Raw genomic sequence first — 25520 nt, forward strand, 5'->3', positions numbered from 1 at the left:
ATGGTTCTAATAAATTCCAAGTTGAGCCTGACCACTGGTACTTGCATTCAAAAGAAGCTTTCACTGCACTCAAATATCCAAGCTTAGCAAGCGTGTTTAATCAAACTACAATAGGATCAATAAGTCTGCCTTCACTGGCAAAATCTAGTTATTTTAGACAAGGAAAAACCAAAATACACTACATGTTTTTTAGCATTCACCATTTTTGTGCTTTTCATTTTTGCTAGTACTTTCATTTGAATGACTATTAAAAATAGTGTCCAACTGTGTTAAAAAACCTAAATAATTCAGTTCAAGGCCACATTTCCCTGAGGGAAGAAAAAAAAAAACAAAACAAAAAGACATCCCAGTGTAAGATTCTTCAGTTCTATTTATTGTATTTAAGTGTGAAAGCACATTTAATTAATTGATTTTTTAAATCCTTCAGATCCTTCATATTTAGGTATTATTTTGCTTTAAGTGTATTTACTAATCTTCATTTGATTTTGTAAATCAGTGTAAGTATTACACAGAGTGAGAAATAATTAAAATCATTGTTATTGCTTAGGTGGTCTAGGCCTGGGAAACATAAGTCAAAGGAAGCTGAAGTATTAAAAACCCCAAAAGGTTGTGGAGTTATACATTCTTAAAGGTGATGAGGTAGTCTGGGTAGGCCCCTGCATCACAGAACACCACAAAGATGAATGGACATTGTAAATTATCCACCGCACAGTCATATAAGCCAGCCTTGGGGTCGTTTGGGTCCAGGGGGTCTGGCTCCTTCATTCCTTTTCGACTTTTACATGGTAACCCAGTCACAACTCTGGCTTTGTAGATGTATTTGAGTCCATTCTCATCCTTGTTTGAGTACCGATCCTGGCAGGAGTACCAGGCCTCTTTGGCAAAGTAGGTGCCATCACCATGAACAACAGCTTAAAAGAGGATAGAGCAAGACTCAGTGCTATAGGTAAATACTAAACATATTATATACTATACTATATAGTACAAATACGATTAAAAAGACAACTTGTGACATACCATTTCTCCCGCAGAAGCTCCTATTAAAACCATTCTTATTTATTTTCTCACAAATGTCCTTGGTAGTGCCATGATAAAGAAACTGTTCATTTTTCTGTTTGGGATATTTCTTATCAACTGCCTGTTTCAGCACAGAGTATCTTTGCCATTGTCGTTGACTCTGGATTCGCTGTATCTATGATTTGAATAAAAAAATAACATTTTAAAACTTAATAACATTATACCCAAAAATGTAATATAGTGACAAGATTAAATTATCAATATACCTGCACAACTTGGACAGCAGCTATATTTTGAAGTTTACATGAGTGTAAAAAGTCTTTCCCTATTTTCTTGTACTCTTCTGTATCTTCAAGGAGAGTAATTATTTCCAGGTCCCTTCCATCCATTTTATCCCAGGTTGGTGGAGACTGAATAATGGCTGAAAAGCACAAATTTATAGTACATGTGCACCCAGTTTTACCTACAGTTGTTTGCCTGGAAATCTATGCAGCTCTGTTAACTAAAACCACTGAATTATGGTCCATTTTCACGTATACTTAAATACTATGTAATTCAAGTAAATAATATCCCAGTAACCACAGAAAAGGAGGCTTGTAGAAGCTGTTAAGGTTATTACCTGTCTCTGAGTCCCCCAGCAGGGTCCTTTTGATCCTACAGGTGTTCCCCTTTATGTTTACCACTTTCATCTCCTTGAAGTCTACTGTATAGGTGTCTCCTTTCTCCTGGTACGTAAGCATCTGCTCTTTCTTGTGGAATGCTAGTTCCAGTTGGTAGCTAATGCTGGACTCCAGTGATACCCATGCATCACCTTCTGCCTTCTCCCAGCAAAGAGTTTCCCTCAGTCTCCTCTCCTCACCTTTCTGAGTCTCCCTGTCCCTGGCTGCCTGAAGGAAGTTGTTGATCTTCAAGACAGCATCTAAAACATCATCCTTCTTCCCTGACACAGTCAACTTGTCTGGGGCAGCCACAAGCACACACACTTGATTGCTCTGGCTGAGTGCTACAATGGCCTCTTTCTCAGCTTTAGGAAGACTTGCCAGGTGGGAGGACTGGATTTCCTTGCTGGTGCACTCTTCAGAAATAAGATCTTCAAGGAACTTTTTGATCTTGGCAAGGTCAACACTAGAGAGCCCATATACCTCAACATTCGTGACAGGGAACGTCACTGCAGCTGTCGCAGCAGCAAGGCACAATGGTGGGTTGACTGGGTTTGATCCTACCTGGGTTTGTTTTGTTTGGCCTATACAGAAAGCAGAAAACGATAGCGCTGTGATCATTTAAAACTTCAAAATACAGTATGGGTAGTTCTCTCAAAAATTACCTAAACTTAAACTTAAATGACCTAAAATTACCTAAACTTCTCAGGGAGATTTTCTTAAACTTCTTCAGAGCTTCTTGAAAGTCTTGCAACATTTTTTGTTGGAAAATGACAATATGGACACTTTTTAAAAATATTGGTGAGTCAATGGAAAAATTGGCCACAGCGTCAATCATGGCATTTGCCACCTGAGATGCTGCTAAGTTCCCTGCTCCTGTGAGAAAGTACAAATGTCTTTTACTTCAGTCGCAATATTTCATAGAATATAAGCTACTAGAAGCTGTAAAATGTAATATCTAATCACTAAAACAGACTATAACAGACACTTAATAATCATTACCCAATGCTAAACACCGCAATGATTTTGAGAAAACACAGTGCTTACCAGTTCCAAGAGCAGGAAAAGAGACTGACTGAATAGTGCTTTCTTCACACTTCTTTAGAACTTTATACATGGACCTGGTAATTTCTTTCTCCTTGGTCTGACCAACCATGTGAACAATATTCTTAATCGGAAGGTTTCCCGCTTTGGTAAGGACCACACCGTTACTGGGTTGAGTACCTTTATCCAAAGGTGGATTGATTAGAATATCTTTTCATTAGCAATAATCACTAAATCAACTCAAGCTTATCTTAACTTTGTGGAGCTATGCTAGTGAATCTATGTATAACTACCGCATGGTTAGTTATACATAGATTAGTTGGTTAGTTAATGCTTTAGAAGAAGACTCATACCAAATTTCTTGCACTCTTCCTCAACACTCTGTCCTGCAGCTTTAAGAATAGCCCCTGATACACCTGAGATCAATCAGTTGATAGATGAATACTCTACAGAATTTTTTATGTATCTTTCATTATCTTGGTAATTAGTGTAATCAATAAAACCTTTCTGTGAAAAACAATTCTAAGCATGAAATAAACAAACAAAGTAAATCTTACCTGAGCGTAGATTAAGGCTGGTATTAGTGCTGCTCACAATTGCTTCTGTTGCCTGTTTTGTGATGTCACCACAAAACACTTTCACTCTGACTGGACCAATAAGTGCTTCTGTAGGATTTGCTGAATATAAAATCAAAAGAATGTTCAGTATCTCATAAAATATGAAACAGTTTTGTTCACTAAATTGTAACACTGCTGTTACCATTTCCCACATTCTCTTCTTCTTCATCTTCATCCAAACTGCAACATGATTCAAATTCCTCATCCTCCAATTCACCATCTTCATCGTCACTGTCCTCCTAATAACATTGTTATAATGTGTAAGTCATAAGTGCATTACATATTGATTTGTAACCATGCAACTATTTCTGATTATTCTAATTCATATAATGAAGACTGGTCTGCATTAGGTTTTCTACCTGGGTGTTTGCAGCCCATTGTTTCAGACCTTGCAGGAACTCACTCAGAACTTCATCTTGGTCAATTACAACATAGATGAGTTTAATAGCAGTAGAGGCACACATAGATAAATGCTCTTCAAAGCCTTGTAGCATGGCAGTAATGGATTCCATATTCTTAAGCCTGCCCCCACCTTTAGGAAAAGGAAACTTGTATATTAATAATTAAAATTACATTTATATGGAGCAGTTCTCAAAAGGCAATTTTAAAGACTTATTCTATACCAGTGCCAACAGCAGGAAAGGAAACAGTTCTGATCTGCTTCTCTTCACATCGCTCCAATACTTTCTTCACCCGTAAGGTGGCATCCACTGCAGAATGGGGTCCCATCATATGAATGATGTAATCACATTGTAAATTTCCAGCACTGGTTACTGCAGTTGTATCACTCTGAAGTTTCCCTTCAAAGTTAAACAGAAACCAGACTGTCTGTAATTCAGGTTTGTTTTCAAATACTGTGTATACTAAGACAAACATGTCTCAAATTGTTGTCACAGGTATCAGCTTGTGGGTATTTGTTTGGCCCTTACCATGTTTTTGACATTCTTGCTCAACAGAGGGTCCAGCTGCTCTGAATATGGCCCCTGATACTCCTGAGCATAAAAGTTGTATGTTGTACATTTTACATGAAAACACTAGGAGGTTCACTGTATGGGTCATAAGGCAATGTCATCATCCTCCAAAAATCACTTTTGAATCAGAGAAGATGGTATAGCTTTGGAGTGTCACAGTGGTGACACATAGGTGTGCCTATTTGGAATCAATTTGCCCAAATTCCTATAAAACCTTCATTCACAATAAGCTCCATAAATCAAGATATGCCACCTCTATCAAACAAAGAAGAATGCAGAAAGTGCTATGGACTTTCTGATATAATGAGTCATCTGAAAATGATATAATCAGGTTTTATTGTTGAACGTGCTGATATGGCAAGAATAAATGAAGTGTGACACTTACCTCTTTTCAAGTTCATCTGGTCATTGGTGGTGTTGACAATTCCTTGGACAGTTTCATTGGTGATGTTACCTTTCTTTACCTCAATCCTTACACCTGCAATTTTGACTGGGGACAGAGGAATAGGAGAATTAATATTTTCTCTGTTAAAAGACTTCCAATTAAGTAAAAAAAGTAATTAAGTAATTCTAATCTAGAAACCTTGATTTGCAGGCATTGTACTATGTGCTGTTTGTGTCCTTGTAGCAGATGGCTTGGGGATGAAAAACAGCCAATAATTTAAAAAACAAATGATTATAATAATAATAATGATGATGTACAACAGAAAATGTTATGATGATAAGGCATTAGATAAGATAAGGCACTAGATAAGCATTAACCTTCTTGATCCTCTCTTTGAAATAACTGCAGTATGCGTCCAAAACCTTTTGCTCAAATACTGCTACAATGATTTCCTTAAGGCAGGATGACTTTGACTTTGTCAAATGGTTTTCAAGTCCAGCAATTATAGCTTTGATTGATTCTTTTGCTCCAATACTTCCTCTTCCTGTGAAAAATCATCTTAAAAAATAATTCACATCCACCCAAATCTGCTGCTAAAGAATGTGCTTTGTAAGGTGATGGTGCAACAGAAAATAGTGTGGTGTGGTCTTACCTGTCCCAATCGCAGGGACGGCCACTTTGGCAGCCTTACTGCTTTCACACAAGTTCAGGATTTTCTCAATGGAGACTACAATATCATCAGCACTCTTGGGCCCAACCATATGAGCGATATGCTTACATGAAAGGTTACCACCACTTGTGAACACCACTCCATTATGTTTTTGAGGACCTGTCAACACAACACAATTGTACAACACAAAGACCATATTTATGTATAACATTTTCCTACTTTGATGGGAATCAAATGCTGTATGTATATACAATAATCACCATGCTTTTTGCATTCATCTTCAACAGATTTACCAGCTCCACTCAAAATTGCACCAGAAACACCTAACCAAAATGAAAAATGCATTTGATCATTGCATTACAACACTGCAAAGGACACACTTTTTAATTGAAGGATTACATTTTTAATGCTACAAACAGCATGGAAATACCTTACCTGTGTTAAGATCCAATGATATGTTATTGGAATTAACAATGACATCCACTGTCTCTTTGGTGATGTCTCCTTTTTTGAGAGATACCAACACTCCATGAACAGTCACTGTTTGTATCCCCATATGTGTGAAAACAAATGTAGAAATAAATGTAGTGAGGATTCTGAAATTTATGGAAGATTAAGTTACATTTATACGTTGATACCATGATAAGACAAGGATACCTTCAGTGTCTGATTGAGATGCAGTGCTTGTTGGATGGGCAGATGTATTAGAAAAACCCTGTTATGGGAATAAAAAAATAATACATTCTGTTATGGGTACATTTTTGTTTATTTTAACATTCATTGTCAGATACAATATCTGGACTTGTTAAAAATAAATGAAAATATACCATTTGAGCAATGGTCGTGTTGAATTCTTTCACTGTTTTCACATCAGAATCTACCACAAATATGTTTTTCATATTTGTTGTGGAATTTGGATTATCATTGCTGAACTTCTGTATTGCTGCCCTGATTGCCATGCAACTTTCTTTGACAGAAAATCCAAAAGTCCCACAGCCAATTGCTGGCATTGCAATAGAAGCACAATTTTTAATTTCTGCTTCCCGGAGACTTTCAAGAACGACTGATTCCATGTAATGAGAGCTCAAATACTGGCCACTGTCAGGTAACACAGCATAAATAAGGGTCTTGGCTTGGAGATTTCCTGGGTCACTGAGGACTACATCCCCAGCTAGTAAAGTTTGCATTTGTTTCTGGATCTTCTTACACACTTCTTGATTCTGAGAACCTGCAACTTGAAGGAACTCTTTGGCAATGGGATTTTCAAAAGCTAGGTTTCTTTTCATGGGACAAATAAAAGCATCAACTATACAATGCAGCAAATCACCTTCTGCAATTGTTAAAGTGATGCAGTTGCTTATTTTATGGGAGTAGCTGACTGCACACACATTCTTTGTTGATAAGTAAACCTTGCAATGCCACTCCCTGGCTTTGGCATTAACATTGGCCTCATGTTTATGTATGACCTTTGACTCTCCAGCTTTAGAATAAGTTTGCTTCTCCATGCAAATGGAGGACACATGCTTCTTCACCAAACTTATTGCATTCTGGATGTTTTCTTTTGTTGTAGTAATCTTTAGACAAGGAGAGTTCTGTGTTCTACAAGCATGTATGGTTATGCCAAGGTTACAGAACTCTGGGATTTCTGAAAAATTCATACAAGAGTCAACAAACTCCACTTCTTGAAGAGATTTCAAATGGACATCTTCAGTTGCTGGTGTCTTTTTCTCCAGATAATGTTTCACTTTTTGTGAAAGATCTGCCACTACTTGAGCATATCCACAAATAATAATTTGTAGCTCTGAAAGTGTTATGCTAACACTGTGAGCATTATGGCTTAATTCCACTTCATCTTTAAGTGACTTTAGAAAGTACACCCAGTTTTCACTGTTTATCATAGTAGTTAGATCAGGTGTAAGATGGATGACCTCCTCTTTAATGATCTCTTCAACTTTTTTTTCAACTTTCTTGACATTTTCTTTTTCTACAAGGATGCCAAAAAGATCTCCATTGCTCAGAAAGGAAGCTGGAATAAGGTTTGTCACAAAATGATCTTGCTCAAATTTCTTTAGATCTAAGTTCTTCAGAAACTGAAGCAGATGAGTTGAAAGTTTCAAGTGTTGAAAGATAACATTGTCCTGGGATTGCTTGATGACCATCTCAGCATCACTTACATTATCTTTCAAACCTCTAAGATGAAAGGTCAGAGTACTTTCATCTTTAGAAAAATTCACACTCTGAATTTTGGAATGTACATTTTGTGCTACCAACTCAAACATCTCTTTTGAATCAAATTGAATCACATTATCAACAGTGTTCCTTTCTACTTCTAAATCTGCAGTGGCAACCTTTTGAATATTCCTAATCTTGTATAAAATGGTACTGACTTGTTCTTTAAGTCCAACAATTTTGCATTTGTCCTCCATGAATGAAACATTAACATCAAAAGTGAGTAATTGGAGGCATTCATTCTTTATTCGTTTCCACACCTCGACCTCAAGATCCAGCTCAGCCATGCTGTACTTGCTCAGGAAGGCTAGTGCTTCATTTCTGGCCTTGCTCTCCCAAGTGAGACCAACTCGCAATGCACCTAAAGACTCTTTGTCTATATCCATCTCCAGCACAATCACTTTGGGAGATGTGGTCTTGTCAAAAGTGACATTAGCATGAACCATCTTAAGCTGATTTTGAAAGTCATTTTTGTGCTGTTCGTTTTTTTCAATGAAACTGAGGATGTTCTCTTCAACAGGAACGATTATGCTTGTAGGTATGTTAGACAATGAAGGCATTTTTCCCATCAAACCCTTATTCTGACATGGATAGTAAAGCAAAGTGCTAAGCTCTGTGTTACAGAGATGATGCTTCTGCTCCACGACTTGTTGTGCAACTGTTGAAGGAGAAGAGAGACTCAGAATAAATTCTCAAAACTCTTAAATGTTTCAAATTTCATTCCCTCAATTGAAAATTAAACTTACAAAATTCAGTGAATTTCCTTAGTATTATTTGATTTAAATTGTCTTGGTGTAAAGCACTCAGCTGAAATAAAGTACTTCCACTATCAGTAGTGACATAAAAAAAATGAGAATATGAGCTTTAAATGATTCACAGATATTTGTTATAAATATTATATGAAAACATACCGTAACAATCTTCAAATGATATCATCGCACTGTTGTTTTCCTTAACCCATACTAAGGACTTAATTTCCCCTCCTCCACTCCTTTTCTTGTTGCTGAAGTAGAGATTAAGAATATCTTCCTTAATTTTGCTCAGATCCCCCTGTACCAGAACTGAATCCGTGAGCTCTAACTGAATGGCCGCAATCTCCATGTCCTGTAGCCTTTTACTCGCACACTTCTTCAAGAATGACTGTGCATCTAGAGACATAATATTAATAATTAGAAAGTGGTTCTTTAGTTTAATTTTATTTAATTTGTTCAGGCCCATTTATTGCTTTCTGAAATTACCAATATCTTCTTTGAAGGTGACCACAATTCTGTCATCATCTAGAAGCTCCCATGTATGATCTGATTTTTGACTGCAGCTACCAATAAACACTGTAATCAGTTTACATTTGCAGCTGTCTTTGAACCCAGTTAAGATGAAACGATGTGGGTCCCATTTGTCTGCCACATATCCTTCTTTATACACCTCCACAGACAGACCGAATTCATGCTCTTCCTGTGTCAGAATTTTCTGTAAATCTAAGAAACCACATTAGCTTTTTAATTTTAATTTTAATTTTTAATGGTCAGCACACATGTAATTTCATATTTGCACTTTTTGTAATTATTGCTGCAGTAGTGACTATGTCTTCCAACCACAACAGTCAAACATCAGAAATATAACATCCAAGAAATGCAACAAAATAAACTGACTTCATTCCAAGTATGAATGAAAAAATAACATCACAAATAATTCCTTCGATTATCACACATGGCAAAATGTACCTGTCTGGTTGGTTAGCTTTAGGATCCAGCTGTTTTGTCCATGATTTATTATTTCAACGTGCTCTGTAAACTGTTCAAAATACATTGTAAGAGTATCTTTTTCAATTGATTCCACCGTGCTGATGAGCAAGTTAAGTGCATTGGTATTCTTTTCATTTCCTGAAAGACAGAGATTATAGAGATCTTTCTTTTTAAATTCAGTAACTTTCATGTAAAATTTGGCCAGCACAACAGATTTGATATGTGTTAAATATCACTGTACCTGATGACTTACAATATGTACTAAAATATAAAACAAGATTCTCAAAGCCTACCTTTGTGAATTTCAGTCCCAGCCTTCTCACATTAAAGGTACGTAAAGAACAAAAAGACAAAATACATTTAGTCTTGGCTATGTAAATATCACTCTTTCTTATCAGTAGCATGGTTATGTAATAAACATACACAAGGACACTTCCTAATTCTTCAGGTTTACCAGAAGCATGGTCCTCAGTCATTGGATCTTTTAGGGGAATTCACAAAAACAGGCCAACTGAAATGTGTCTGAATTATGAGTTGATTCTTTTTCATGGTCAGAAGTATTGTTCAGCTCAAACAAATGAAGCAAGACAGCAGTTTGTACTGTTATTTAAAACAGAGAAGTAAAAAACAAACAAACAAACAAACAAACGGCAACAATAAACCCAGTCACCTTGTCGCCAGTGCCTTGCGCTACTTTGCTATGTTCAAGCGTTTGTAGCTGACTTGTAGGTGGTACAGAAGCTGTAACTCTTTCAACATCAGTACATTGCTCTTGCAGAAGTTTAACTGTTAGTTCGACGACGCCAATGCCTTTAAAATCGATTCGGTGGACTCGTTTTTCAAGAACTTTCTTTAAATCTAGAGATTGAAAGAGCAAGCAGTATTACACAAATGGCAACGTTTTTCTTTACATAGTCTTAGAATCGATTAATTTCTAACAGGAGTCACAAACAAAACTAAGAGCCAAACTAGTTGTCATGACAGAGCATTTTGATTTCTATAGTACTGGGGAACACATCCTACCCATTTCATTCACGTAAATGAGCAGCGCTTTTCGTTTGTTTTCAGGGTCCTCCCGAATCTGCAAAATCTCTCCGCCTGATCTCCTCTTATTTTTAAAATATAATTCCAGTTTTGATTTCACGCGGTCTAAATAATCCGGCAGACCCTCGAGAATCAACGTTCTTTCACCCATTATGGCTTTTGGATTATATAGATCTTAACTGCCAAGCCCCTACTGTAAAAGTACTACCCGACTTAAGTTAAAAGAAACATCTGTCCCTTTCATTTGGATAGTGATCGTAACAAGTTTAGTCAGTAGTGACCGGAGTAATGTCACCAAGTGAAACGAAATAAATGCATGTTTCTCCTGGCAAAAAAAAACATTACATTTAAGACGCTTTCACTTTTGCTTTAAATATAACAAGACCCATGTGATTTCCTGGAAGAAAGTACAAAGCGACGAGTGCGCAGTCACCAGGAAGTTGAATGATTAGTTCGGCCATGATCCGACATTAAGTCGGTTATTTTATTTCCAAATGTTTTGAAAGACTAAATTAAAATAGAGTAAAATTATCAGGTGTTTATAAAGGTGTTTGTTTCTTTTTCAAATATGTCTGATACCAAACACGGTGAAATCGACGGCGAGGTAGGCTTGTGGGTTTTATAGATACCATTTGTCAAAATAAGCTTAGTAGTCGGCACTGTTTACAGTAATCAGAGGAAATCTAGAATTATTTACAATTATACAATTATAGAATCAAAGTTTAGTAGAGAGGCCTCCTATTTACATCTTATTTTTAACCTTCTGTACCAAACAGCTTGCCATGACATGCAGTCAGCCTCTAGCCGATGCCTTCAAGGAGCTGGAGAAATGGAAGGTAATATTTTATGGGTTCAAGCACGACATGTATTTCTCGTAGAATATAGAAGAGTTGGTGTTGGTTTTGATTCCGCTCTAAAACATATGGTGAAACCATGCTACTCGTGTGGATGAGATAAGGCCAAACCAGCTGAGATAAAGGGCTGCTACAGCGCGTAGTGTTGTGTTAGTGCATTAAACTCCTACATTTTCAACACTAGATCCATGCGTAATTTATAACAAAATGCTTGAAAGAGCCTAACTTTAATAAAAATCAAAAACATACAAAAGAGTACCTCACACCTTTCTGAGGTGACGCTCCTTTCACTTACATAGTTGTAAATCATGAACATTATGACTAGTTCTTACAGAACTTGACAAACTTAAAAAGGGCATGATTTTGACAATACCAAACAATATTGCACAGGTTTGTCAGTAGGGCGTGCTATGAGCTCAACAGTTTCTCTGCAATAACTTATCCAATCATATTGAAAATATTGATTTGCTCTATCTGTTAGGATGGTTCCTAAGATTCACCCAGTAATTGGAAAATGGAGCCAGTAATTGGAAAACATGGCCGGAATTGCATAACATTAGTCCAACAGCAAGGACTTGATAGGTTTAACATTAACCAGTCAACAAGAAACTTAAAAAAAAAAATACAAGAGAACTTAAAGAGAAAAGACAAGTGTTTGAAATTTCATATCAACCATTGGGGGTGCTACTAATAACAGCCAAATTATTAATGAATAGGAGGCAATGCAATGCAAAACAAGTTTATTTTTATGGCACTTGTCATGCACAGTTGCAGTTCAAAGTACTTCACATGTATCATTCCCTCCATTCTTTTTCCTAACTCCCAAACACATTTCAAACACAGATATGTTTCTTGCTTTAAGCCCTATGACTGATATATCAACCTCTACATTTTATCTTATGAAGTCATAGTGCTTGACCCTCTGTAAATGCTGCTTGCGGCAATATTTTCTCTTCTAATACTGTAACATCGCGATAGAGAGCCAGACACAAACGCTGAGAGGAGCGAGATTTATTAGGGGCAAATCCATAATCAGGGCTGGTAGAACAGCCCAGAGTCCAGAAACCAAGGTGAACAGATCCTGAAACATAAACAAAATAATAATAATAAAAATATTGCATCCTGAATTGGTGAATTGGTGGTGTAATTTTATTCATTTATAATGAGTCTTTTGGTAACGTATGTGTTTAACATATTAACTACCAGAAATTAGTCGAGGCAGCAGAGACGGCGAAGTCCACACTGCTGCTGGACAAACTGGATACAGAGGAAACAAAGAAAAAAGCTCAGCAAGAAACAACCGAGATAATGAGTACTGAAGAGCAACTTACAAAAAGCTTTAACAAAAAGGGGAAAATAATAGAGGTATGCTGTATTCCTTGCCAAAAATAGAATATCATTTTTAAATTTCTAGGCTAATATATAATCCTGTGTTTTCCTGCTTAAGCCTATTTTTAGTCTTTTTTTCTATTATTATTCTAATTTAAAGTAAAAAAAAATGAATAGTGACATACAAATTATTATTATTATTATTGTTGTTGTTGTTGTTGTTGTTGTTAAAAATGTTTTGTAATAACATACAACCTAATGTTTCAGACATGTGAATTCTCATACGTCTGGCATTGTAGCAGATCATTCACATTTTACTGCTAATGTCAATGTTCATACTTAAGTTACAATATTTAACTTCTTTTGTTGCCCCACTTATTAATAGTGATTTATTTTTATTTTATTGTCCCACTTATTAATAGTGATTGTTTCTCATTGTAGGAAGAAATTGGTGATCTTGATAAAGTTATTCAGGATCTGATGAAAAAATTACAGCAATACAAAGAGCAACTGAAAGTCAAGAAGGCTGAAAGAGACTCTTTGCAACAGAGATTTAAGGTACTGGCTAAAGAAACTGCTCTGAATGTTTGCTTCCTCTGGTTCCGCTTGTTGGATAAAGCTTGTTGCTTCATTAGCACAACTTCTGCTGAACAGGACTGAATGAATTTTCCTATTTGACTCACAAACAGAACTTTTCCATAATTACAGTTAAATCCCCTTAAGAATATTTTTGTTGACATGTTGCAATGATAATCAGTGAGCAACATAAACCTCAAAGAGTAACAAAGCTTCCGGTTCCAAACATAATCCCACAAATCTTAAATGCTCAAAAGTTGCAAAGAAGAATAATTATCAGCTCAAGCGCATTCCCACAATAGTGTCACTGTGCCTTCTCAGATTAAAGCTCAGATCCCTGAGAAGAGAATGAAGTTTACTCATGTGGAAAAAGAAGCGAGAGATGAGACAGAGGACTCAGTCCAGAACACTAAGGCAGTGTTCACCATCACCCAGAGGCCTTCCCTGCTGCTGAAGGGTGGCCAAGCTCTTATTACGTTCGAGGAAGAGAAAGGTGGAGTCGAAAACAATCATATTGTTTTTGTGATTTCTTTCTTTTCTCCCTCCACCACTTTAAAGGACCACCCCCCCCCCCCCCCCCCCCAAATAATTGGATAATTTCACAGTAGTTTGTTGAGTTTGTCAAGTTTCTCACATCTGGTCAGTAAACACCATAAAATCAACATATTAATTGTTAATAAAAACAAAATATACCTTGAGTCCAGTAGCCTCTACATTCTGTTCTCATGAGAACTGTGAAAATTAATTGAATAAGTAGCCAATGCTGCATTTGAGTGCTTTGTATATGCTATAATAACAGCATATATTTTTGCAAATTCTTTCTTCAAGTGGCTGAGCAGATCCTGAGGCTGGCGAAGTGCACTGTGTCCTGTGACAAGGACAAGGTAGACGTGAAGCCATATGCCATAACTCTGGACCCCTCTGTGAAATTTGAGGTATAGTGAAATGTTTTTGTTGCCTTTAACATTATAATCTGATATCCATTTTAACTATAAATGGTCACTGCAGATGGTGACACGAAACCAAAACTGGACCCTTGTTGATCAATTTGTTGTTTATAGGTGCATGTTAGCATGTCTAAGAAAAGCATTGAGTTTTCCAATGCTCCTCCTCACATATCTGAGGAGCGAATGAGGGACCGGCTGGAGCTGAGCTTTTCAAAGCCCAGCTGCGGTGGAGGAGAGGTGGAGACACTGCATTATGACCCGGAGACTGGCAAAGGTCGCGTCACCTTCCTCAATTCTGGAGGTTTGGAAAAACTAGGATTTTTCTTTATCCTTAGTTCATATTTGAACAATGGAAATCGATTTGTTGTCTTCAGTGTAATTATATTGGGTCTATGATGACATGTTTTGGTTTCACTTTCAGTTGCAGAGAATTTGGCTCTTAAAGAAACGTTCTGTGCTGATATTGGTAATGGCATGGAAATCAATGTTGGACCAGTATATGAATATCAGCTGAAGAAATTTCAGGTGAGATTTAGCAAAGATGGTAATCTTAAAGTCTTATTTAAGGTTCTATTTGGCATTACTGTCGCAAACCTGTTAATGGATGACAGCGATGCAGAAGTATGACCATACGTCTGATCCATTGCCTATTTCCTAATCTTACCTATCAAGTCCACCTGTATTGAATCCTTTGCAATCTCACATTATCTTTTTAGTCAGTTTAAGTGGTTATCCATAACCAAACAATAACATAAATATAAACTATTATGTATTTTGTGTATGTTACTAATGGGGCGATGTTTGATGTGTTCTAGACCTTTTCGGGAGTGCCAAAGCGTTCTCTGCTGCTGGGAGGGATTCAGGATGTGACCGATGATGAGGAACTGCAGGACCATCTGGAGATTCACTTTCAGAAGCCCAGCAACTACGGTGGAGAGGTGGAGGCCATCAAGTACATCTCTACTACAAAAAAGCTGAAGGTTTTCTTCAGTGAGGACAGCAACGATGTGGCAGCCCAATAAGCAAATCTCCTACCCTACTGTACACATGTACGCAATCTCTCTATGTAACTTTAAAAAGATTATCAGGATTTTTTAGCCTTAACTATATGAAAAATGTATATGTATGTATGAAGCAGTTTGCTTGTACATCAATGAAGTACTTTTGAAACATATTGCAATTCATGATTATTTTACTGGGGGTTTTCTCAGGTTTAACTAAATAAAATATTTTTAAGAGTGCTAGGTCTTAAATTCTAGTGGCAGTCTAAACTGGCTTGAGGAAATATTAATTTTTTACCTCTGTAGATCACGTCATTCTACAGTGGGCCTGTGTTATCATAAACCCAGAGATTAACATTCTTGGCTAATGGTTTTCTTTGTCCAATAATCTTATGTGCAAGAGTAAATTCTGTCTCATGGCTGTGCACTCTTCTGTGAAAAAAGGTTTGGTAGTAAAAACAACTGGTCTTTTTAAAATTATTATTTATGCCTGCAACTATACTCTGTGGTTCAAAACTTCCTTGAATCTTTTACATCCTGTGGTAAATTTCATTTTTTTCTTCAGTTTGGACTTCAAGGTGAAGTCTATTCATTAAAACTGCTCAATAATCTCAAGGCATGGTTCTTTTTGTTTCTGAATAGCTGAATTAATTTTGGAAAGATCATTACTTCAACTGCAGCTTTGACTATGATTTGTTACCACTAGATGGCAGCAATAAGCTATGACAAATTGCTAAACGCCTCCGTGCTAAAGAGATTGATAGGTTTAATGTACTCTGCACTGAGAATGATCAATGTATGTAATTTTATAGTAGTGTATAGTGTGTTTTTTTTGTTTTTGTTTTTGTTCATAATGAATGCATTACACAACAATACACAACATACAGTCAGGAGCTGGGTGACCTAGAGTGAAAGCTTCAGAGAAACATAACCTTTTCTAATCAGGATGCAAATATCTAGTCAAATACAAGTCACTTTCCTTTTAATTATTCATTGATAAAACAAAAAGACTGTGAATAAAGCAACAGAGAAATGTATAATGTTCATTACTGAACACCTTCACAGCCACTCAAATAAGATTAGCAGTCCAAAGTTGTAAATAATTCATAGCCACCATGCCCTGCAAAACAATATGATCTATATGGTCATTTTATATATATATATATATATATATATATATATATATATATATGCATACATACATATATCTATCTTTATAGCCCTGGGTCAATTGAAAGAAGAAAGATTAGGTAAGATTGGTGCTCATCCATTGTCATGAAAACATATGGTTCCAAGGTGGAAATAAAACCACTTGGCACAGGAAAGATGCTCTTTACCAGACAAACCAGATGATTGATGATAACAAGTGCAGAGTGAGAAGAACTTAGGGGAGGGATCACTTCAGTGCTCATCATGCATAGACACTACTTTGAGGAACACCCGTTATTTGATCCTTACAGAGGTCTGTGAAACTGGAATGGTTCTGTCTTTTGGCAGCTATACAAATCCAAAGTTGCAAATTGCAACATATAGTCACTTCAAAGGGGGATGATGGGTGTGTCATTAAAATGTTCCATTCTTAAATTAAGAAGCACAAATATCATGGATTTTACTCTTATTAAGCATGTTTAACATTAATTTTTTTAATTCCTGAGAATGGATGGTGCTTTAATACTAAGTACACAAAGGAGAAATTGTTATTAAGCACAAAGCTTTATATTTGGCTGTAAAACAGATTTTTTGCTCCCATGTGACTCAATAAATGTCATCTTATAAAACATTTTGTAATATTTTACTGAAGGGCACTGTTTGGATGGCTGCATGACACCTTTGCAAGCTCTTTGTGACAACTGACAAACATACATAAACACTTAGAAATGCTTATTCCAACAAATGTCAGCTGTGAAAAAAATTTGCTTTTGCCAACTTTGCTATCAAGTTCACATAACTATGTCAAGTAATACATATTTTTGGTGATAACAGAATGTGTCACAACCCTTGGTGGATAAAAATGACATTTGCACATTATGGCAACTGACTTTGCCCCCTTTTACTTTTGCATATCAAGGTGACATAACGTTGATGATATGACAGCTTGTCAGGTGAGACTGCTGGTAAAACTGAGCAAAACTGAATACTTTAAAAGAAGGTCTGTTGTATCTCTTGAGCTGCCTTTAAAATGGCATGATAAACTACTGCATAAGATATTTCAGTAAAATATCTGACACTGACAGTTTTTCTGTAATAATGACAGACTTATGTATTTTACTTGGCAATTAATACAAACTGTGACTAATGGGCTATCGACTATAAAGCACTTTTGCACAATTGTATTTTATCATGTGTGAATGTTTAAAAATCTGTACAACCTGTATTAACCTGTATTAAACTTTTATTAAAGTAATCACATAAGGAATCATTATTAAAGAGAGAATAGGGGATATCAGCTAAAGCTGGTGGTCTTCAAAAGTTTAAATTTGTTCCATTCAGCTATTTATACATTTTTGAAGGAATCTTTATGCACTGTCTCTACAATGACTTATTTATATTTTCTTTAGCCCTTAGATAAATGAGTTTTGTTTATAAGGGTTTTATGAATCCTTGTGCCATGCCATAACACTATAATGACAGAATTGTCCCTAGACCTTAAGTAAAGTCAGTTGGCTGAGTTATTAATTTTACCTTGTGACATTAAAAGTAATATACATAGCATAAAATGAATGATACAAGGCACAAGTGTATAATATTCAAAAAGTGTTATTAGCTAGCATCACAGTGGTTTATAGCAGAAATAGTGCAAGGACCTTGACACGTTGACAGAACACAATTATCCTCAAACACAGAATAAAATGTTTTAAGTTGAATAGTAAAAATTAAACAGTGATTAATAAATTATGATTTTGTTTCCTCTTTGGGGCAGTTACACAGCACTTCTTCATGTCCTTGTTACAACAGTACAGGAGACTTTTTTTGAAGTCCTCAGTTTTGATCAGTTTTACCAGCATGCGCTCTTGGTAATCTGTCATATCAGCATTATGTTACCATAACATACCAAAAATCTACTGAACTGCAAAGTCAGTTGTCATTATGTGCGACATCTTTTTACCCCAAGCAGTATCATGACATCCGAATGTCACCAAAAATTTGACATAGTTGTTATATCAACATCAAAGTTAATAAAAGTAGTTTTTATGACAACTGATGCTTGTTGCAAGGAACATTTTAAATATCTATGTATATTTATGTCAGTTGTCATGAAGGAGTTATGTAGGTGTTGTGTGACCATCTAAAATGTTACCAAACATTTAAAGGTTGCTATAGAGAAAAGCTACATAAAGGTCCAGGTTACATCTGCCTCAGGATGGGAGCAGTGTGCAGATAAAGTTTCAAACAACAACAACAACAACAACATGTAATTATAGTTCAACGTATCACAAAACGTATTCCACTGAGATATGATCAAGGTTGAAAGCAGAATTGTAACGAGTGTGAGGTGGGGGGGCGAACACATGTGCAAAGTACCAGCGACTTAGACTTGAGAACGAGCAGAATCCAAAACAGGGACAGTGAAAATGAAAAACAGGACAATGTAAATAAATGACAAGTTGAATAACAGAAATACCAGGAACAAACAAAAAGGATAAAGAGGCCAATTCAGGTTGAGCATTGGATAAATAAGGGGACTAAATATTAAAAGGGGAACCTACGGGATAACAAGGAAGCATAACACTCAGACAAACAGGGTAAAAAACAAGGAAGGGGAAAGAAACCTAAAGGGAGCAAAGCGACGAGGAAAGAGACTAGACTACGACGTGGGATTATAGATCAGGAAAGAAATTTAGGAGAGTACACAGAAATAATGTATAATGTATAATAATGTATAGCGGACAGGAGATCAGAATCAACTTAACGAACAAGAACCGGGAAGGTAATACTGACAAAGGCGGCAACATAAACTAGAATACCAAGAGAAAGCATGTAGGAACCAAACAAGATATAACACTAACAGGAAAATGACAATAGTAAACGGATAGAGTAACTTAACTTGAAACATAAAGAAAGAGTACAGCGTAACCATAAGCGAGGCAGAGTCAGAACATCGAAGATACATGTAAATGGAATTAGAAATGACCAACCAATCTAAGATGCAGTGACACGGTTTAAATATACAAAGCTAACAAGACTATAAACAAGGAGCAGGTGAAAGCAGTGACGGGTGTTGAAAACAAACGAGGATGTGGAGAAAACGAAACTAAGGACAGGAACACACGGAAGAGATCATGAAGCCGGGGAAACCGGAGAAGCTCCGGTCCGCAAACATGACAAGAACAAAGATTATTTCCACAGATTCAGGGTAAGTTTTACATTCCCCATCAAAAGGTTCATGATTGGAGTGAAAGAAACTACCACTGGAATTCAGGGGTGTCTGGCCATTTCGGTTAGACCTTAAGACTCACAACTGACTTTCTAAAAGGTAAAAACACTTGTCTGTGACACGGTGTTGGCTGTGGTTAAAAAGAGATAAGCTCTGTCATTAAAATGAACTTGATGGGGCAATTCTGTCCGCCAAGTGAACTAACTTCATTCCACGTTATGAACTGGGACACTGGCCAGAATGGATCCGCTATTCACAGGTGAAGCAGTCAGAGGTGTCTGCATTATGAAACAGCAAATGAGTTTTAAGATCGCTCGAAGTTTTACGAGATGGCCGTGAATCATGAACCTCATCTACTGAGCCTCTGTCTACTCACTGTATTTCCTTTATTTATTTGTGATCTTGAATGCAACTTTTAAATGACTGTGCAAAACCAGTAATTTCCCACCAGGCAACACTAGGCTGGGTCATATAATTCACACCATGATGTTTTACCTAACTGTGCAAACAAACAAACAACAATCAATAAACTAGGCAGATTATGGGCTATTACTGCCTATCTATGTCACCTTGTGCGAAATACAGTAAATGTGTTTTTATGATGAATGTATTTTTTAAAATTATCCCTGTGTGGGAAAACACCAAAAGGATGCAAAGGAGTGTCCCTAGTATAGTGTATAAGCTGAGAGTATTGCAACTGTTGTCATGACAACAGGCATGCATTTAAGCAAGGCTATACCTCTGAGGATCAGACTAGATGTGAAGTAACCTTTGCAAGGGCAATAAATATTTAAGGGCTATCTGTGTTTCTTTGGAGAGATGGCTTTGGCTACAGCAGTTTTTTTTGTTTAGAGAAATAGGAGAAATGAATGAGACTGGAAGCCTATTCACAGATTTCTACATTCAGATTGATTTTAACCTGCATCAGCACACTGCAGCTAATGAAACATGTAAACGAAACATAACTGTCAAAGATGTAGCTCTAGCTAATCCTAATGGAGCTTTACATTAGAACATGTGAATTTGTTTTCACTCTGCCCTGTCCTCACATGAAAACATTATTCACCAACTGTTTCCTTCTCAGGAGGTTATCCAACCACACCAAATGTGAAGTATCTTTAAAACCAAAAATGTTCCTTTTAGATTTGAAGATGAAATAGGAGAACCTTTGAACTTCAACTCTAAGCCTCTGGTCTGGAACCTACACTGGCACTCTGTACTTCTTTGTCATTCTTCAGGTGCCTGCAAAGAAATTCCTTTGGTTGTAGTTCACATGAAATGGGAGCCTCCAGTCAGGATGGCCAGGCCTTGGGAGAGGCTGGGCCCACTCCCTGCGCCAGATGGTTATGAGTCCAGTGAGAGAGCTCCATCACTGGGATGGGCGACCATCGTGGACCGACCTGTTGGAGTGTTGTTGCACATGACTGCGCCATCCTGTTTCAGCAGGGCTGGAGGATTTTGAGTGCTCTCCAGTTGATTTTGGAATAACAGTGACTTCACCACATGGGCTAGACACATGCAGCCTTTACCAAGGGGAACTTTTCAAATACAATCAGGATTAATGGCTGAAAAAAGAGGTTGGACCATTGGACTTAGGTTCTGATAAGTTTAACATATAGAAAAGTTATATGAAAAGTATTGGTATTTGTGGGATATTTGCACACAATCTCACCATCTGTCTAACTGCACTGTTACATTGTAAAATGATCATTACCAGAAACTATAAAAGAGTCATGTAAAGAATCACTGCTGTGAAACTCTAAAACACATTAGATGCCATAAGATTGCATTTTTGCTCTTTAGCCTCCTGATATGGCTTAAAATGTTTTTAAAAAAAGCCAAAAGATAAGATTCTGTACTTTGACAACAGCATCTTTCTCAGTTTGTTTTCATTCTGTCATTTATAGTTGCCTTAGCGGTGTCACATGCTAATGTAGGACCACTTTTTAGCTTTCTCTTTGGGGTAACAATGTCTCAGCCACCCTGTGAACCAATTACTAAAGTGTTCATTGACAGGGGTTCAGTCCCCGTGGTAACACCATGGAAACAGAATGGAAACCAAGTAATCATCGCACCTGAGTGGCTGACTGATAACAACCCTGTTGTGTGTTCTGCTGCTTGATTGACGGACATATGTAAATCTGCTGTCTTGGAGATAGGAAATGCTAATGAGAACGTCTGTTAGGAAAAACATCACTTTTGACATGATGTGAATTGGTTATCATTACACACACACATGCACACACACAGACACAAAGAGCAGAGAGAAAGAGTATGTGCCTCATGAAACAGGTACTCAGGTAGCAGCAGACATCATGACCAATATTCCCCATAACAAGGGTAACAATTCACAGGACCTTTACTAAATGGTTTAAAAGATCAGGCCTACTATTTTATCTTCCTGGCATCTCAGTATCCTGGGTTGGCTTAGACGGAACAGGCAGCTTTTCAGTAAAGTACCTGCGTCCAAATGAGAGTTGGAATTAGCATTAAAATGATTACCAAAGAAAGCTTTAAAACATTACAAAATTTTACTAAAACCAAGTCAAACCCACCAAACCAACTGTTACACAAAAGTGCAGTAATAAAATGGTTTGACACAGACATTTTGCAGCAGTCAAATAAAGCATGCAATGGCAATATTTAAATTCTGAACATTCTCTGAAGCACTAGTTGTAAATACTGAGGTGAACTTATCTAACCAGCTGTAAGAGCAAAGCTTTTTTCCCCTCATATGGTTAAAGTTACTTAGTTCATTTCTGGTAGACAGCTACAAAAACACTTTTCAAATACAATTTTGAAACTGGATGTTAATTTAGAGAATAAATTACTATAAAATGAATCTTGGGAATGTTGGATTGTTGCTGCTGACTTGGTTTTAAATTAGGCTATTTTGAAGAGGACATGACTAGATTGTATAAAATATAAAACTCATTGCTAGTTGAATACCAACCATAGACACTTGAGTAAGATATTTCAGGGCGATTCTTATGATAGGCTGATTTTAAGTTATTGTAATGAACTATACAACATAAATAGGTTCCTTGAGATTGCTTAAGTCACTCGGCATATTAACATTTATAGGCAGATCTTAGCTTTTAGGCTGGGGAAACTCTTCCTGAATAGAAATGACAGAATCTGTTTTCTGTGTGCTGTGGCTGTTAAAAGTCCCCAGCTTCAAAGGTACGTACGTGAGCCAAGATGTGTAAATAAATCCTGCCTGATCACTTGGCTTTTCTGGCTCTGATTTGGTGGCATTCTGATAAAGCCCAGGGTAATTGTTAGCATGTGGGGTATTACTCCTGGATTGTTTCCTGAGAAAAGGCACCAAGCACCACACAACAGACACCCCCACTCTCTACTCTGTCTGTCTGTCTGTCTCTCTCTCTCACACACACACACTCCTTGAATTTCCTATCTGCGCCACAATGAGTTCCACATGGTTGCCTTGACACCACCATTGCTTTACAGTTGAGGCAGACCCAAATATGCCCTCTGTTTTGTTTATTTGAAAGCTTGCAAGCTTTGTCCATTCATTGGCTGTAAGAGAACCAAGTTGATTTATATATGTTTTAATTACGCTCATCATTAAAATATACAGCTTTGGACATACCAAGTATAAAAGTCACTGGATATTTGTCTTATCTGTATAGCTTATACATGATGAATTTTCCCTTACATTTGCAAGAACTGCCAAAGATGAAAAAAAGGCAAACGTGAAACCATATCAAAACCCTGTAATGGAGAATTTGGTTTTTGGTGATACAGGAAGTAAATCATGAAAAAGTGTTTACTCTGTACCTTAAAGTTGAAGAACAGATGGTGCATTGCATTCTGGGATCTGCCCTGACCTACAACCCAGAAATGTATTTCTGGACCAGCCAACCCAGCCCCCACCTTCCTTGCCGTTGCCTGCCTGTGAACTCAGGAGGATTCCTGGGGTGGAAAACTGAACCCAGTCCCCTCAAGCAACACCAGGAGACAGAGTGATGGACGAGTCTACTGGGGATGGGAGGAAGATAGTGATGTAGTTTGTGGGCTGGGGCAGATGATCCATCAATGCCAAATGTTTTGCCTAAGGCCTCATTAACAATAGCTGCTATAGCCAGGTTAGTAGGTGAGTGTTAAAGCTGGCCCTCCATACTTCTGCTAAACACCTTGATGGGTAGAGGCTGGTGGTGAATGATTACTTTGGTAAATGATGACTTTGTAGCAGCTGGGAGCTTTACTGTTCAAACTGTTTCACAGACAAGAGACATGACATTGGAAAATGTATTATAAATTATAATTGTAATCACAGTTTTATTGATAATTCTCTGTAAACTGCAAAATTACCAGTGTTTAATTAACTCTTACAAAAAACATTAGGGTCTAGGTGGACTTAAATGAACTCTGTAGGTGTCAAGTTTTTGCTGTGTTGGCAAACAGCAATAAAGATTAAAGAAAAGTACACAGGTCTGTAGATCTGTTTTAAAATGCCTATTCAAGCCAGAATCCTTTCACACATGCCACAGGAAAGCTAGAAAAAAAAATTTAACACAAGCTGAATGATGAGGTTTTGAATGTTTGCCAGGTTGATTGTGTCCAATTGCACCAGGAAGAGGTGAAAGTGATTGTGGTGTCTTAACTACCTCTTGTTTAGATTAGTGAGATCAACCTTCAGATTGGCTTCTCTCCGGCTGGACCAGGTGACACCAATCACCGGACAGACAGGAAAAAGTAACGAGCAAGATTAGAGACTCCAGACACTCTGTATGAAGATGAGGAGAACAGAAAAAAACACAGTCTATCATAAGTGCTGGATTTCCACCATTGACTGGTGACAAAGGTCACTGTCCTGATTGGCTCTGGCCTTGAGATAAATATAAGGGCTGTTATTGGACAATCAATATGGCTTAAACAGGCAGAGGCTCAGGAATAGTGGGGGGAGGGAGTAAAGTGAGGCTGTGAGTATGAATAACTTTAGCAAATGCCAGCCAACTCCATTTGTTTTCCGTCAAATAACTTGCTCAGCATAAGCAACAATATCCAGAGGCTTGCTTCAGGCTAGGAAATTTGTGATTTAACTGTAAACTGACCAGAGCTTTGTGTTCATCATTTTATAGTTAACCTGATGAAACTAATGAATGAATGGTATCTCTGGTCTATATATAAACAGGTGTGTTGAATATTCAGACAGATGAGTTGAATATTCAGACATTATTAGTGTCTCCTTTTTGATATGCATGAGCCATTATTCACCATATCAACATTAAGATTTAAGAATAATAAAATCTCCCACATGAATGCATATGCTAAAGGTTAAAGCTTGCATAAATGAATATTTATGAAAACCGAGGCTTGTCGATTGTATCTAATGATAATGTGTGTTATGTGAAAATAGTGGCTGTTGATGGTGTATGAAGGCTGAGTGAAGTCCAGCTTCCATCAAGAGAATTCAGGATAATTTCACAAAAATTCACAAAAATCAGTTTGAAATATAGCACAATGTTTGGTTTTATTTTTTTCTTGTTTGCACACTGTACAGCTTTGCATCTAAAATTAAGCAAAGGCAAGTAATGAAGTTAAAGTGTAGAATGTCACCTTTACTTTGTAAGGATTTAGAACTCTGTTGAGTGAGGCATACTGTAATTACAGGAATCATTTCATAATGTTGAGGAGTTAAAGCAGGATGCAGGGACGAGTCATGTAAAACTGAAACATACATTTATTCTGACATGACACAGCAAAGACATAGCACGCAGGCTATCATTATTAAACACGGACAATTGGCACACAAAAACAGCAGACTTTTATACATGCATACTAATGACACAAGGATCAGGTGTGGAACACAGGGAGGGTGTGGTCACACAGACAAACATACACACACACGGAGACATTTGGGAGGAGGGGTCTTACCGTGACACATTTTTTATTCACTAGCCCCCCACTGGGGAGGAGGGGGGGACTAAAAGTGATTGGACAAATTAGAATAACCTTAACATTGTCATGGTTTGCAAATCATATTTTGCTGCTCACGGTCATCACTAGGTGAGGCCTAGTCTGCAGCCTGTCCAG

General features: G+C 37.1%; 2 protein-coding genes across 2 annotated transcripts; one reads left to right on the plus strand and one right to left on the minus strand.

The window, feature by feature from the left end:
- Positions 1 to 352: 352 nt before the first annotated feature.
- On the minus strand, positions 353 to 10695 carry parp14rs3 (poly(ADP-ribose) polymerase family member 14-related sequence 3). The gene is made up of 26 exons (XM_027010023.2): positions 10358 to 10695; positions 10005 to 10192; positions 9628 to 9649; positions 9314 to 9472; positions 8831 to 9067; positions 8504 to 8740; positions 6191 to 8250; positions 6021 to 6078; positions 5799 to 5903; positions 5624 to 5686; positions 5346 to 5522; positions 5071 to 5237; positions 4892 to 4943; positions 4694 to 4798; positions 4267 to 4329; positions 3961 to 4137; positions 3697 to 3869; positions 3480 to 3576; positions 3278 to 3397; positions 3074 to 3136; positions 2724 to 2900; positions 2373 to 2552; positions 1637 to 2260; positions 1284 to 1438; positions 1018 to 1192; positions 353 to 911 (listed from the first exon to the last, which is right to left on the minus strand). The coding sequence occupies exons 1-26, from the start codon at positions 10527 to 10529 to the stop codon at positions 616 to 618; spliced, it is 6102 nt and encodes a 2033-aa protein (XP_026865824.2). The 5' UTR covers positions 10530 to 10695; the 3' UTR covers positions 353 to 615.
- A 97-nt stretch (positions 10696 to 10792) lies between these two features.
- nmi (N-myc (and STAT) interactor) lies at positions 10793 to 15700 on the plus strand. The gene is made up of 9 exons (XM_027010031.2): positions 10793 to 10982; positions 11155 to 11214; positions 12439 to 12597; positions 13003 to 13119; positions 13459 to 13630; positions 13966 to 14072; positions 14199 to 14385; positions 14506 to 14609; positions 14900 to 15700. The coding sequence occupies exons 1-9, from the start codon at positions 10947 to 10949 to the stop codon at positions 15104 to 15106; spliced, it is 1149 nt and encodes a 382-aa protein (XP_026865832.2). The 5' UTR covers positions 10793 to 10946; the 3' UTR covers positions 15107 to 15700.
- Positions 15701 to 25520: the final 9820 nt, after the last annotated feature.

Source organism: Electrophorus electricus, chromosome 25 (assembly GCF_013358815.1).
Source record: "Electrophorus electricus isolate fEleEle1 chromosome 25, fEleEle1.pri, whole genome shotgun sequence".
NCBI classification, from domain to species: Eukaryota; Metazoa; Chordata; class Actinopteri; order Gymnotiformes; family Gymnotidae; genus Electrophorus; species Electrophorus electricus.

Excerpts from the sequence above, each read along its gene's own strand:
- parp14rs3 (XM_027010023.2), bottom strand. The coding sequence starts at position 10,529 with ATGGGTGAAAGAACGTTGATTCTCGAGGGTCTGCCGGATTATTTAGAC. Across the intron at positions 1,439-1,636 it reads GCTGGGGGACTCAGAGACAG|CCATTATTCAGTCTCCACCA; the intron begins GTAATAACCTTA and ends TGTGCTTTTCAG. Across the intron at positions 912-1,017 it reads GAGCTTCTGCGGGAGAAATG|CTGTTGTTCATGGTGATGGC; the intron begins GTATGTCACAAG and ends TCCTCTTTTAAG.
- nmi (XM_027010031.2), top strand. The coding sequence starts at position 10,947 with ATGTCTGATACCAAACACGGTGAAATCGACGGCGAG. Across the intron at positions 12,598-13,002 it reads AAAAGGGGAAAATAATAGAG|GAAGAAATTGGTGATCTTGA; the intron begins GTATGCTGTATT and ends TTCTCATTGTAG. Across the intron at positions 14,386-14,505 it reads CACCTTCCTCAATTCTGGAG|TTGCAGAGAATTTGGCTCTT; the intron begins GTTTGGAAAAAC and ends TTTCACTTTCAG.